The 15,182-nt window shown below is 47.7% G+C and overlaps 1 protein-coding gene across 1 annotated transcript in view; it reads left to right on the forward strand.

Annotated features, from left to right (window-relative positions):
- LOC120998324 (aspartic and glutamic acid-rich protein-like) overlaps nt 1-15,182 on the forward strand; it is a 2,513,920-nt gene that overhangs the window by 505,368 nt on the left and 1,993,370 nt on the right. The window contains exons 6-7 of the mRNA XM_040428985.1: nt 2,907-2,985; nt 14,965-15,059. Coding sequence (XP_040284919.1) covers nt 2,907-2,985; nt 14,965-15,059 — 174 coding nt within the window. The remainder of the gene's footprint in view (nt 1-2,906; nt 2,986-14,964; nt 15,060-15,182) is intronic.

Raw genomic sequence — 15,182 nt, forward strand, 5'->3', positions numbered from 1 at the left:
GATGTAGATGTCCTCACCCAGATTACACCCTGCGGGGATGTAGATGTCCTCACCCAGATTACACCCTGCGGGGATGTAGATGTCCTCACCCAGATTACACCCTGCGGGGATGTAGATGTCCTCACCCAGATTACACCCTGCGGGGATGTAGATGTCCTCACCCAGATTACACCCTGCGGGGATGTAGATGTCCTCACCCAGATTACACCCTGCGGGGATGTAGATGTCCTCACCCAGATTACACCCTGCGGGGATGTAGATGTCCTCACCCAGATTACACCCTGCGGGGATGTAGATGTCCTCACCCAGATTACACCCTGCGGGGATGTAGATGTCCTCACCCAGATTACACCCTGCGGGGATGTAGATGTCCTCACCCAGATTACACCCTGCGGGGATGTAGATGTCCTCACCCAGATTACACCCTGCGGGGATGTAGATGTCCTCACCCAGATTACACCCTGCGGGGATGTAGATGTCCTCACCCAGATTACACCCTGCGGGGATGTAGATGTCCTCACCCAGATTACACCCTGCGGGGATGTAGATGTCCTCACCCAGATTACACCCTGCGGGGATGTAGATGTCCTCACCCAGATTACACCCTGCGGGGATGTAGATGTCCTCACCCAGATTACACCCTGCGGGGATGTAGATGTCCTCACCCAGATTACACCCTGCGGGGATGTAGATGTCCTCACCCAGATTACACCCTGCGGGGATGTAGATGTCCTCACCCAGATTACACCCTGCGGGGATGTAGATGTCCTCACCCAGATTACACCCTGCGGGGATGTAGATGTCCTCACCCAGATTACACCCTGCGGGGATGTAGATGTCCTCACCCAGATTACACCCTGCGGGGATGTAGATGTCCTCACCCAGATTACACCCTGCGGGGATGTAGATGTCCTCACCCAGATTACACCCTGCGGGGATGTAGATGTCCTCACCCAGATTACACCCTGCGGGGATGTAGATGTCCTCACCCAGATTACACCCTGCGGGGATGTAGATGTCCTCACCCAGATTACACCCTGCGGGGATGTAGATGTCCTCACCCAGATTACACCCTGCGGGGATGTAGATGTCCTCACCCAGATTACACCCTGCGGGGATGTAGATGTCCTCACCCAGATTACACCCTGCGGGGATGTAGATGTCCTCACCCAGATTACACCCTGCGGGGATGTAGATGTCCTCACCCAGATTACACCCTGCGGGGATGTAGATGTCCTCACCCAGATTACACCCTGCGGGGATGTAGATGTCCTCACCCAGATTACACCCTGCGGGGATGTAGATTCCTCACCCAGATTACACCCTGCAGGGATGTAGATGTCCACCTCCTTGTCCTCACCCAGATTACACTCTGCAGTGAGGGCTTCGCCTCCACCTCCTGTGCTGAGCAGCTAGAAGGCAGTGGTTTCTGTATCGCTGCCTGGTATTCCCGTTAATGATTCCCCTCTGTCCACATTCCACCATCTAGGACCATCTACAGAATACTCAATGTAAGGATCAGTGAGACAGACATAGGTGATACTTTGCTAACCCTTCGATGTCTGACAACCATGTACATATATCATCACAAACTACTCCTTCTCATCAGTGGTCTCTCGATGCCCCCCTCTTTATCAATGTCATTTCCTATCCCCCCCTTTCTGACCCCACAGACAGCAGCAGAGCTGGTTCACAGCATTACAGGATTGGGGGTTGTAATAAGTCACTGGAGAGGTGTCTGGGCTGGAAGGTCTATGAGAGGACCTCTGAGGACTATGTCCTCCATCTTCTTGATGAGTTCAGCTACAGCTGTGGGTACACAGAGGATCCCAGCAGTATCCCGGGGGCTTCTGTTTACCCCTGTGCCCGAATCCGTATTTCCTCACGCTTCATGGTAACGAATCGCATTCTTTCCTAAAATGGTGACTACACGTGTGAGGACATGGAGCAAGGAACTCTGGGAAGGCGGGATCACCCACAATGCCATGCATGCAGCCAATCAGCAGCCAGCCCTGTGATGTCACTGCCCTATAAATGGCCTCAGCCATCTTGGATTCTGCCAGTTTCCAGTGCACTTAGTGCAGGGAGAGACGTCAGCAGGCGCTAGGGACAGTGCGAGGAAAGACTTCATTGTGCTGGGAAAACGATTTACAAGTTCAGGGAAAGATTCTTCAAGGTGCAGGGAAAGGACGGGGAGGGATCATTCGGCAGCGTTTCTGTAGAGCAGGGTTCAGTCGGGGAGGAACAATCCTATTACACCTTGCTGCACTGACTGCGGAGCCAGATTGCAGCAGGGTTTCTCATTGGGCGTCTCCTTCTCCCTGGCTGTGACGCTCTGCGTTCAGCCCTGATATCTGAGGGAGCTCTCTTCCATTTATAGGGGTTTAGTCCTGATATCAGGTTGCTCTCATCCCTCTATGGGGGTTCATTCCTGATTATCGGGGGAACGCTCTCGTCCTTCTATGGGGGTCACACTTTCTGAGGATTTTTCTTTTCCATTAGAAGCAGAAAACTGAAGGGTCAGAAATTCTCCTGGAAAGTATAAAATGTCTGGTGAATCTGCTTCTAATAAACTGCTGCCGGCTGCCCATAGACTTCCAGGCTGCTGACTGCCAGACCCCAGTCATCCGGACACTCAGAGGGCAGCGGGGTGAACTCCACCCTAATCCACCCGCAGGTTCCTCTGCCGCATTTCAGGATATTGTATTCAGTCTGTGTGTTATCTCCTATAGGTTCTGATTCCAGAAGGAGAAGTCCCCCCGAGAGATGTCCCCGTCCTCTGTATTCCCAGGACTGTCCAGAGGAGAAGCTCCCAGAGAACCATCAGGTAGATGGAGCTGAAGTCTCCCCAGAATATGACCAGAAAGGGATTGAACCAAAGACCATTTTACATTTCTCTTCTTCAGGATGAAAATCTGATGGATATTAAGGTTGAGGTTAAAGATGAAGAAGAAGAGGAGACGGATTTATGGGGCGATCAGCAGGGTAAGGAGGGGGGCTGTCATGGGTCACCTGGATACTACCCCCATCAACTCATCATCACATGTAGTAATCTCTCCTGCTCCTGTGTGTTTCCTACAGAAGGACTCATAGAAGGAAATCCCCCCGAGAGATGTCCCCGTCCTCTGTATTCCCAGGACTGTCCAGAGGAGAAGCTCCCAGAGAACCATCAGGTAGATGGAGCTGAGCCCTATACACATCTATATAGGGGGGTCCTGCAGTCATAGAGGGGTCATAGATGGTGGGGGTCTCTTATGTGGATCTGTTAGATTTCCCACCTGTCTGCTGTATTGTCCTGAATTGTTACAGATGACAAATCAGGGGGAAGATGTGACTGATATTAAAGTGGAGGATGAAGAAGAGCGAGTGATGGGCGATCCCCCCTGTAAGAGTGAGGTGGAGGAGGACATTCCAGTCCATGTGACCACAGGTATGGAATCATGAATGGAGGAAGGGAATTAGGAGGTTTCTTCAGGTGAGGCTCCACCTTAGAGCTGCAGTAAAGGAGCACTCCGGGCAGTGACCCAGCTTTGACTCTTTAAATGGCAGTCTAATGGTTTTATACTAGTAAAGGCTCCGGAGACCTGTAGTAATGGCTGTTATACCTCAGGTAGGTGTCATCAGATGCTGGGTGTTATAGATGACATTACTTCTACACTATAAAGGCTGGAGACATGTAGTAATGGCTGTTATACCTCAGGTAGGTGTCATCAGATGCCGGGTGTTATAGATGACATTACTACTACACTATAAAGGCTGGAGACATGTAGTAATGGCTGTTATACCTTAGGTAGGTGTCATCAGATGCCGGGTGTTATAGATGACATTACTTCTACACTATAAAGGCTGGAGACATGTAGTAATGGCTGTTATACCTCAGGTAGGTGTCATCAGATGCCGGGTGTTATAGATGACATTACTTCTACACTATAAAGGCTGGAGACATGTAGTAATGGCTGTTATACCTCAGGTAGGTGTCATCAGATGCCGGGTGTTATAGATGACATTACTTCTACACTATAAAGGCTGGAGACATGTAGTAATGGCTGTTATACCTCAGGTAGGTGTCATCAGATGCCGGGTGTTATAGATGACATTACTTCTACACTATAAAGGCTGGAGACATGTAGTAATGGCTGTTATACCTCAGGTAGGTGTCATCAGATGCCGGGTGTTATAGATGACATTACTACTACACTATAAAGGCTGGAGACATGTAGTAATGACTGTTATACCTCAGGTAGGTGTCATCAGATGCCGGGTGTTATAGATGACATTACTTCTACACTATAAAGGCTGGAGACATGTAGTAATGGCTGTTATACCTCAGGTAGGTGTCATCAGATGCCGGGTGTTATAGATGACATTACTTCTACACTATAAAGGCTGGAGACATGTAGTAATGGCTGTTATACCTCAGGTAGGTGTCATCAGATGCCACGTGTTATAGATGACATTACTTCTACACTATAAAGGCTGGAGACATGTAGTAATGGCTGTTATACCTCAGGTAGGTGTCATCAGATGCCGGGTGTTATAGATGACATTACTTCTACACTATAAAGGCTGGAGACATGTAGTAATGGCTGTTATACCTCAGGTAGGTGTCATCAGATGCCGGGTGTTATAGATGACATTACTTCTACACTATAAAGGCTGGAGACATGTAGTAATGACTGTTATACCTCAGGTAAGTGTCATCAGATGCCGGGTGTTATAGATGACATTACTTCTACACTATAAAGGCTGGAGACATGTAGTAATGGCTGTTATACCTCAGGTAGGTGTCATCAGATGCCGGGTGTTATAGATGACATTATTTCTACACTATAAAGGCTGGAGACATGTAGTAATGGCTGTTATACCTCAGGTAGGTGTCATCACCTCTAAGGCCTGTATTATAAGAACAGATTATCTGACAGATTTTCTGACCATTCATTGGTCAGATGTCCTATTACACACACAGATCTTTTGTTATACACACCAACTATTGGTCTCATTGGACAAATATTACCTATTATTAACCCCTTCATGACTCTTTCACCTTAAGGGCCAGGCTATTTTTAGCAAATCTCACTTTGTGGTAATAACTTTAAAACGCTTTTACTTATCCAGGCCATTCTGAGATTTTCTCGTCACATATTGTACTTCATGACAGTGGTAAAATTGAGTAAAAAATTAAATTTTTATTCATAAAAAAATATCAAATTTACCAAAAATTTTGAAAATTCACAATTTTCCAAATTTCAATTTCTCTACTTTTATAATAGATATTGATACCTCATCTAATAGTTAATTTTTGTCAATCATGTTTGGGTCATTTTGTAAATTAAAAAATTATGTTTTACTGTCTCCATAGTCTGAGAGCCATAGATTTTTTAGTTAAGGTCTCATTTTTTGCGGGATGAGGTGCCTGTTTCATAGGTTCCTATTTTGGTGGGCATATGCCCTTTTGATCGCTTTTATTTTTACGGTGTTCACCTGAGGGGTTAGGTCACGTGATATTTTAATAGAGTTCTTACGGATGCGGCGATACCTAATATATATACTTTTTTTATTTATTTAAGTTTTATACAATAATGGCATTAAAAATAAATTAAAAAAAAGGGTTTTAGTGTCTCCATAGTCTGAGAGCCATATATTTTTTTTTTTTTTTTTTTTTGCGATTGTCTGATGTAGGGGATAATTTTTTGCGGGATGAGGTGACGGTTTGACTGGTATGATTTTGGTTTACATAAGACTGTTAAGATCACTTTTAATACTTTTTTTTTGGGTGAGGTGGGCAAAATTTCAATTTCATCATAGTTTTTCTTTTTGGAGTTCATCGTGTGTGTAAAGTAACATGACCCTATCATAGATCAGGTTGTTACGGACGCGGTGATATCAAACGTGTAGTGTATTTAATTTGTGATAACTGTGCGGTTATAAGAATAATTTTTTTTTTTTTTTTTTTTTTTTTACCCAGACCCGCTTGGTTGTTGAAGGTCCGGTGGGTCTGATGCCTCTATAATACACTGCAGTACACTATATAGTGTACTGTAGTGTATTGTGACTTTACACACAGGCTGATCAGGCTGCTGCTGCCTTTAGCAGGAGGCTAATCAGGCTTTTATACCATGGCAAGCCGGAAGCCTGTGAAGGCGTCCGGTTGCCATGGTAACTATCGGACGCTGCCACCACAGAGTAGTGTCCGATGGGGGAGGGAGCCCCCTACCTCTGTGAACCCGTCAAGTATTGGGTGGCTGCAATGGCACAGCAGTCCCCGATGGGAGAGGGACAGAGCTCCCTCCCTGTTAACACTTTCCATACAGCAAATGGAAGGGGTTAAACGGCTGCCATCGGTGCCAGCCTGCTCTGCCATCCTGACGGGGGCACAATGATATAGGCTGGAGTCTACAGGTGGGGATGGGGGGTTATTATTTATATATATATACACACACACATTTTAGAAGGTTCCGATCTTCACAGTCACGGACTGTGGGGATCAGAACCTTTCAGCCGGCATTAGAATCCTCTGATTGGCTAGTCTGGCCCGGGACCGCCTTCATTGGTCCTGGACTGGTTAGCTGAGATCCCTGGCTGTGTGTAACAGCTGGAGTCTCAGCGCTGTCAGCAGATCTGCAGACATGGTGACAGTTTAATTCTGTGACGAGTATACATGTCAAATAGCACTAAGGGGTTAAAGCGCCATTCATTCCATAGCGCTGTACATATGATGAGCGGTGCACATACATAATATAGACAATTGCACTAAGCATAAACAAGACAAGTTACAGACTGGTACAGAAGGAGAGAGGGCTCTGCCCGCGGGGCTTACAATCTACATGGTATGGGAGAAGGACACAGTAGGAGAGGGTGAAGCTGGTCATGGCGGTATAGAGGCAGCAGGGTCATTGGTTGTAGGCTTATCTGAAGAGGTGGGTTTTCAGGTTCCTCCTGATGGTCTCCACTGTAGGTGAGAGTCTGATATGTTGGGGTAGAGAGTTCCAGAGTGTGTGGGATGCGCGGGAGAAATCTTGGAGGCGATTGTGGGAAGAGGAGAGAAGGGGGTCTTGTGAGGATCGGAGAGTGCGTGTGGGGATGTATTGGGAAAGTAGCTCAGAGATGTAGGGAGGGGACAGGTTGTGGACGGCCTTGTATGTATTTGTTAGTATTTTGAAGTGAATTCGCTGGGCAATGGGGAGCCAGTGAAGGGATTGGCAGAGGGGAGAGGCAGAGGAGTAACAGGGTGAGAAGTGGATTAGTCGGGCAGCAGAGTTGAGGATAGATTGGAGGGGTGCGAGAGTGCTAGATGGAAAGCCACAGAGGAGAATGTTGCAGTAGTCTAGGCGGGAGATGATGAGGGCAGGTACAAGCATTTTCGCAGATTCAAAGTTGAGGAAAGAGCAGATGCGGGAGATGTTTTTGAGCTGGAGGCGGCAGGTGGTGGAAAGGTCTTGGATGTGCGGTCGGAAGCAGAGGGCAGAATCCAAGGTCACTCCAAGGCAGCGGACTTGGTTGACCGGGGATAGTGTGCAGCCATTGATCGTGATAGATAGGTCTGTTGGGGGGGTTGATCAAGATGGGGGAAAGATGATGAATTCTGTTTTATCCAAGTTTTAGAAAGCGAGAGGAGGAGGAGGATATGAAAGATAGGCATTGTGGGATTCTGGATAGTAAGGTGGTGATGTCTGGACCAGAGAGGTAGATTTGTGTGTCGTCAGCATAAGAGTGATACTGAAAACCATGGGACTCTGAGATGTCCCAGGCCAAAAGTGTAGATAGAGAAGAGCAGGGGTCCAAGGACAGAGCCTCGCGGGACACCAACAGAGAGGGAATGAGACAAGGAGGGGGTGTAAGAGTGGGAGACGCTGAACGTCCGGTCTGTGAGGTATGATGTGATCCTGGAGAGGGCCAGGTCAGTGATGCCAAGAGATGAGAGTTTGTAACAGAAGGGAGTGGTCGACAGTGTCAAAGGCAGAGGACAGGTCAAGGAGAAGGAGGAGAGGGTAATGTTTTTTGGTCTTGGCTGTTAGTAGGTCATTGGTGACTTTGGTGAGGGCAGTCTCATTTGAGTGGTGGCTTCGGAAGCCAGATTGTACCCGGTCAAAGAGGGAGCAGGAGGAGAGGTGAGAGGACAGTTCAGAATGGACGTGTTGTTTAAGTAGCTTTGAGGCATACGGAAGAAGTTATATGGGGCAATAACTGGACAAAGAAGATGGGTCAAGTGAAGGCTTTTTGAGGATGGGTGTATTGGTAGCATGTTTAAAACCAGAGGGGATAAAAACAGAGGTTAGTGATAGGTTGAAGAGATGAGTTAGGGCTGGGATAAACACTGTGCTGAGGTTATGGATGAGGTGGAGAAGCGGGTTTTGGGAGAAGAGGACCGAGCAGTTGTGTAGAGGGTCTGTGGGGACTGTGCTTTGAAGCTTTCTCTGATGTTGACTATCCTTTTTTATTGAAGTATGTGGCAAAGTCCTCAGCTGAGATGAGAGGAGAGGGTTGGGGCGCTGGGGGACGGAGAAGGGAGTTAAGTGTTAAAAAGTTGTTTAGGGCTGTGGGCCAGGAAAACATGATAGATGAGAAGTCGTCTGTTTTGCATCAGCGAGTGAGGATTTGAATATGTGGAGGGATTGCTTGTATGCAGTGAAGTGATCCTTAGAATGGGATTTCTTCCATCACCGCTCAGCAGCCCTGGAAGCTTGTCTGAGTTTTTTGGTCAGGTTGGTGTGCCAGGGTTGTCTGTTGATTGTTCGGGTTTTGTTGTGTGTGTGTGGGTGGGGAGGGGGGGGGTGCAGCAGTGTCCAGAGCTGTACTTATTGTGGTGTTATACAGGGTGGTGTCAGCATCTGGGTCTTGGAGGGAACAGATGGTAGTGAGTGGCAGAAGAGAGTCAGAAAGCAAGTCGAGATGTTTAAGGTTCCTGCGGGGGGGTGCTAGTGTGTGGACCGGAGGAGCAGCAGAAGAGACCAATGAAGAGAAGGGTGAGTAGGTTGTGGTCGGATAGGGGGAGAGGCGAATTAGAAAGGTTAGATTGGGAGAAGAGGCGGGTAAAGACAAGATCCAGAGTGTGACCATCTCTGTGGGTGGGAGCAGAAGACCACTGTGATAGGCTGAAGGAGGAATAGAGTGATAGGAGTTTAGAGGTGGCTGAGTAGCAGGTGTCAATAGGGATGTTGAAGTCACCCATGATGATAGTGGGGATGTCGGCAGAAAGAAATTATAGTAGCCAGGTGTTCAAGTGGTCAAGAAAGATGGTGGCTGGGGGTGGTAAATGACAGCTACTTGGAGGTTGGAGGGAGAGTAGATGCGAACATAGTGTACTTCAAATGAAGTGAGTGTAATGGAGGGTGGCAGTGGAGTTGGACTGTAGGAGCAGGTGTCTGATAGGAGAAGACCAACTCATCCACCATGTTTGCAGCCGGGGTGGGGTGTGTGAGTGAAATGAAATCCACTATATGCAGCAGGGTGCAGCAGGGGAGGTGGTGTAAGGGGTTTCAGCCATGTTTCTGTGAGAACAAGAAAGGAAAGTTTTTGACAGATGAAAAGATCATGAATGTAGGAGAGTTTGTTACAGAGTGAGTGTGCATTCCATAATGCTCCTGAAAGAGGTACCAAAGGAGCAGGGTCAGAGGAATTTGCAGGAATTTGTAGAAGGAGATTTGTAGTGGGACATGGAGGTGATAGTGAGGATTTGCTGAGGGGGGGCTGGATTTGGAGAGATATCACCAGCAATAAGGAGAAGCAGAGAAAGTGTTAGTAGGTGAGAATAAGAGCGGGCAGGGGAGGTATCTGTGTGTGTTTGGGAAGGAAGTGTTTTATGTTGGCAAACAGGTTTGTGCAAGTGTCAGATGAGAAGGTAAGATGGAGGGAGAGAAGAATAGTTCCTTGCTGGATGAATAGATATAGGGGATTTCACTCAGGTTTGACCAAGAGGGGAGGGGGCTACATTTGGCCTAATCAAGGGAGGACCAGATAGAGGGTGAAATAGTCAATGTAAGCAAATACTCAATAAATCCAGCAGAGAAAGAGACATTGAAGTTCAATGTAGACGTACCAGGGAACGAGAAGGAACGATGAGAGGTGTGGACAATATCAGACTGTGGAAAGCTGGGTGCAGCAGTTAGCTTCAATGTAGATATACCTGGAGAGGAGAGAATTGGTGATGGTCAGTAGGCAGTGATGACAAAGTGGATTCCATATCCATAATATTACATTCTGGTATAATTCAGTATGTGCACTTAAAGAGTTGCACTTAAAAGATGTTGCATTTGGACAGATATTGGTCAGATAATCTGTTGGTGTAATACAGGCCTTAGTAATTTAGAGATCAGGATTATTAGATGACCAGCACAAGTACCAGTCACACAGCTAGAAGAACAGTTAACCCTTTGTGGCAGAACGGCTCAATATTTTTACTAAAGACCAATTGAAAAAAAGATTTTCTCTTTCGCCTATGACAGCACTCCTTGAGAGACCGCCTCCTCCTCTGGACAGGAACCAGGAACCAGAACGCCTTTTAAAAGAGGGGACCTCTCCTCCAGCTCAGTTTCCTGTCCTAAGAGGCAGGAAGGAATCGGATCGCCAATACTCTGTTAGAGCTGCGGGGGCCCCGGCAATTTATGCAAGTGAGGAGGGTTACCCCGAGCGGCTTAAGTCTCCATGACGAGCCGCTGCTCAGTTTGAGCTCCAGAGTCTGTCCCTCGCCTTCCGTCCCCTTCCCTGGACCTGGGGGGTTTGTACCTCTGGGTCTTCTGCGGCCGTGTTCGCATGTTCGGCCGCCGGCCCGCGCGTGTCTGAACTTCCGAGTGCGGCGGTGGAAGGAAGCCGACGCTGCCGACCAGAAGGGGAGGGAGCCGGCAGCGCGTGCCGAGGACAAAATGCCCAGCCAGCTCACTGCCATGCGGACTGAAGAGCTGTCAGTTTCCCATTCCTGCTGAGTTTGCTGTGTAAGGAATGGAGCAGGTTCAGCGCTCTGAGACCACCAGTAATACATCGGTACCACGGTGGGGTAAGAGGGGTCATTCCCCAGCAGATTTAATTTACTATTGCTTATGGGGTTATGTTTGTTTGTACCTAGGTGTCTAAGGAATCTTCCAGGAAGACCTCCAGAGCTAAAGAGAGGGGGTGTGCGGTTTGTAAAAAGAAGCTACCCTCTGCATGGGCTAAACCCCTTTCTCAAGGATGTGTCAGCAAGTTAATGGAGGAGGAAGCTCCATCCTTGATGAGCAGTATTAAGCAGATGATCAGGGATGAGGTCAGAGTTGGTTAGCAGATTGATGAAATGTCGCCCCGGTACTTCTGCTGCTGCATCTAAAGATTCCCCCTCCAGCGACAGCGATATTCTATCTGGGAGGAAGGAGGAGAGTGTTTGTCATCGGACGATTCTTCTGAGGACGAGGCCGCAGGAAAACCGCTGTTTCATACTGAGAACACTAACTCCCTAGTCAAGGCGGTTAGAGCTACTATGGGATTGGATGATCAATGACCTCAGCAGTCAGTGCTATGTTTGAGGGCCTGGGTCCTAGAAAGAGGAAGGTGTTTGATGTACCTAAGAACATTCAGGCGGTAATCGCCAGGGAATGGAAGACCACAGATAGGAAGTTTTCCTCTGTATACCCAAACTAAGAAGACAGGTTGGTATTAGCAGGAGGTGCTCAAACCCACATGCAGTTGTGCATATATATAGGGGAGCAAATCCTGCACTTGTGACCCGTTGCTAATGGCAATCCCCAGCAAAATGCATACGGTGGAGGATGCCCGCGGCGAACCACAAGTACCACAATAGACATCCTACACAAGGTAACAAGTGCGGATGTCATAATTAATATAACAATATAACAAAACAATAACAAAAGACAGGTGCACTCTGCAGTCTCACTAAACCCTCAAACTGATTTTAAAATTGAGAGATTAGTCAACATGTCCTACAGTGTAGAACATGTCTAAGCCCGGGCACCACGCCAAGGTTTCTCAAGTAGCCCGGGACCTAACACTCTCCTACCTGAGCCGTACGGGCAATACCAGGAGGTCCCGGGCTACTTGAGAAACCTTGGCGTGGTGCCCGGGCTTAGACATGTTCTACACTGTAGGACATGTTGACTAATCTCTCAATTTTAAAATCAGTTTGAGGGTTTAGTGAGACTGCAGAGTGTACCTGTCTTTTGTTATTGTTTTGTTATGAAGTTTTCCTCTGCCCTTCTGTCCATTGGGTCTTTAAGGGAACCCATATCTTCAAAGGGTAGAGAATTTTTCCTGGACATCTTAGCCACAGGAGCATCCAGTTTTGGGGCGTATCCCAGGGGGCGGAGACCTCTTCATCAAACGGACATTTATGTTTAACAGAGGAAGGAACGATTTACTTAAAGAAAAATTGGGAGGCCTCTGCAGCAGCCTTTAAACCTGCTATTACTGCTACCTCTGTCGCTAGGTCCCTAAAGGTGTGGATGGGAGAGTTAGAGGCCCGCATTAAAGGGGGTACCCCTAGGGAGCCGTTGCTTACCTCCTTCCCCTTACCCCTTGGGCTTTCGCAGGCTCTGAGAGTGTTCACGAAAATCGTTTCAGAAATGATGGCCCATGTGAGGGAGAAAAATAGTCATCATACTTTACCTGGATGAATTTCTTCTTGTGTCCCAATCGTATCGGGCCCTTCAGAGGCAGATTGACTGGTTGAAGGAAGTTCTAAAAAAGCTAGGATTGGAGATAAATCTAGAAAAGTCCAGTTTATGTCCAAGCCAGAGGTGCAACTTCCTAGGGATGATTGTAGACTCCAGAGCCCAGAAGTGTCGGTTGCCCCTTCAGAAGGCCTTACAAATTAAGTCCAGGGTCCAACACATTCACTCACACCCGTCTGTCACCCTAAGAGAGGCCATGTCTGTGTTGGGCCTCATGACGGCTCGGATTCCAGTAGAATGGACCCCAAATCATTCAAGGATTCTACAACTTCAGATTCTACAGGAATGGGACAGATGTATACTCTCGCTGGACTCGGAGATATCTCTATCTCCTCGGACTCTGAGCTCCTTGAGGTGGTGGATGAATTTCGAAAATCTTCAAAAAGGGGTTCCGTGGATCAGAGAAGCGGTTCTTCCTTTGACTACAGATACAAGTCCATCCGGTTGGGGAGCCCATGTGGAGTCCCTTCTGTTGCAGGGGAGCTGTGACAGCAGAGCCTTATCCCAGATCAAGTTAGCCCTGGAACAGAGTCTTCCAGTTATCAGGGGCAGAAATGTAGAGATCTACTCGGTCAACACAACAGCCATAGCCTATATCAATCGGCAGGGAGGTACAAGAGCTCAGGGCCTCATGTCCCTTACCCATCAAATATTCAGTCTGGCAGAGACTTCTCTATCTTCTCTTTCTGCGGTGCATCTCAAGGGCTCGGACAATGTGAAAGCAGACTTTCTCAGTTGTCACCACCTAAGCCAGGGAGAGTGGTCCCTAGAGCAGAGGGTTTTCAACCAGGTCACAGCATTATGGGGGATTCCGGAGATAGATCTTTTTGCCACCAGATCACACAGAGAGGTAGAATTTTTCTATTCCCTATCTCCATGGGAACATCCGAAAGCGGTGGACGCATTGTCTCAATCTTGGAGACAGGGCCTTTTCTAGGCCTTTCTTCCCCCCCCTAAAAATGTTACTGAGGCTTCTCAAAAAGATCAGAGAGGAAGAGGCCACTGTAATAGTTATAGCCTCCTTCTGGCCGAGAAGAGTTTGGTTCTCCTCGCTCCGCAGGGTGTCGATAGTAACTTCGTGGGTGCTTCCGGCGTCTCAGGAACTTCTGTCTCAAGGTCCAGTCTTTCACCTAAAAGTAAAAAAAATCTACATCTGACTGCTTGGCTCTTGAGAGGGAGATTCTAAAAAGAAGAGGTCTTTGTGAAGAGGTAGTTAACACTGTTTGCCAGTCGGAAGAGGGTTACTTCTGAGATCTACCTTAGAGTTTGGAGGGCCTTTTTCAGTGGATGTGCTAGAGGTTCCTGTCATTCTGCTAGTGCTAGAATTCTTGCAGGAAGGTTAGAAGAAACAACTTAGGCCTAGTACTTTAAAAGTCCAGATATCGACATTTAGTGCCTTGTTTGAGTTTAGATTAGCAGTCCATCCCTGGATCAAGAGGTTTGGTACAGCTGTGTCCAAGTAATCTCCTGTCTCTATGGTCAAAACCCCTGTTTGGGATTTAAACTTGGTCCTCTCTGCGCTTTCTTCTGACCCCTTTGAGCCGATTGATTGTATCTTCCCAAAGATGCTCTCCCTAAAGCTTGCTTTCTTGCTTGCCATCACCTCGGCAAGAAGGGTTAGTGAGATCAGTGTACTCTCTGCTGATTCTCCCCCCCCCCCCCATTAAGTTATCTTGGATGATCGGGTAGTTATTTCTCCCGATCCTTATTTTTTTACCAAAAGTCTCTTCTCATTTTCACCGCTCTCAGGAGATAGTGCTACCTTCCTTCTGTGCCTCCCCTAAGAATGAGAAGGAATCAGAGTTCCACTGCCTAGACGTTAGGAGGTGTGTTTTACTGTATCTGAAGATCACTCAGCCTTGGAGAGCCTCCTCTCGTCTGCTGCTTTTGTTTCAGGGAGCTAAGAAGGGTTCTGCTGCCTCTTCTCGGACCATTGCTAGGTGGATCAGACAGGCCATTGCCTTAGCTTATTCTTCTAAGGGACTAGTTCCGCCCTCGGGGTTTGGGGCTCACTCTACAAGATCAGTCTCCACATCATGGGCAGAGAGAGCTTCAGCTTCAATTGAGCAGATCTGTAGAGCAGCTACCTGGAGCTCTCCAAATACTTTTTTTAGGCACTATAGACTGCAGCTACCTTCTAATGAGGGTATTTCCTTTGACCGTAAGGTGCTGCAGGCTGTAGTCCCTCCCTAGATAGCATTCTTGCCTATTCTCCTGGGGTGCTGTCATAGGCGAAAAATAAATAAATAAATCTCCTCTGACGCATTTCAGCACTCAGTATTGTATTTAGTCTGTGTGTTATCTCCTATAGGTTCAGACTCCGGGAGGAGAAGTCCCCCCAAGAGATATCCCCGTCCTCTGTATTCCCAGGACTGTCCAGAGGAGAAGCTCCCAGAGAACCATCAGGTAAATGGAGCTGAGCCCTATACACATCTATATAAGGGGGTCCTGCAGTCAGAGGGGTCATAGATGGCGGGGGTCTCTTATGTGGATCTGTTAGATTTCCCACCTGTCTGCTGTATTGTCCTG

The sequence above is a fragment of the Bufo bufo genome, chromosome 4 (genome assembly GCF_905171765.1).
Source record: "Bufo bufo chromosome 4, aBufBuf1.1, whole genome shotgun sequence".
Classification (NCBI taxonomy): Eukaryota; Metazoa; Chordata; class Amphibia; order Anura; family Bufonidae; genus Bufo; species Bufo bufo.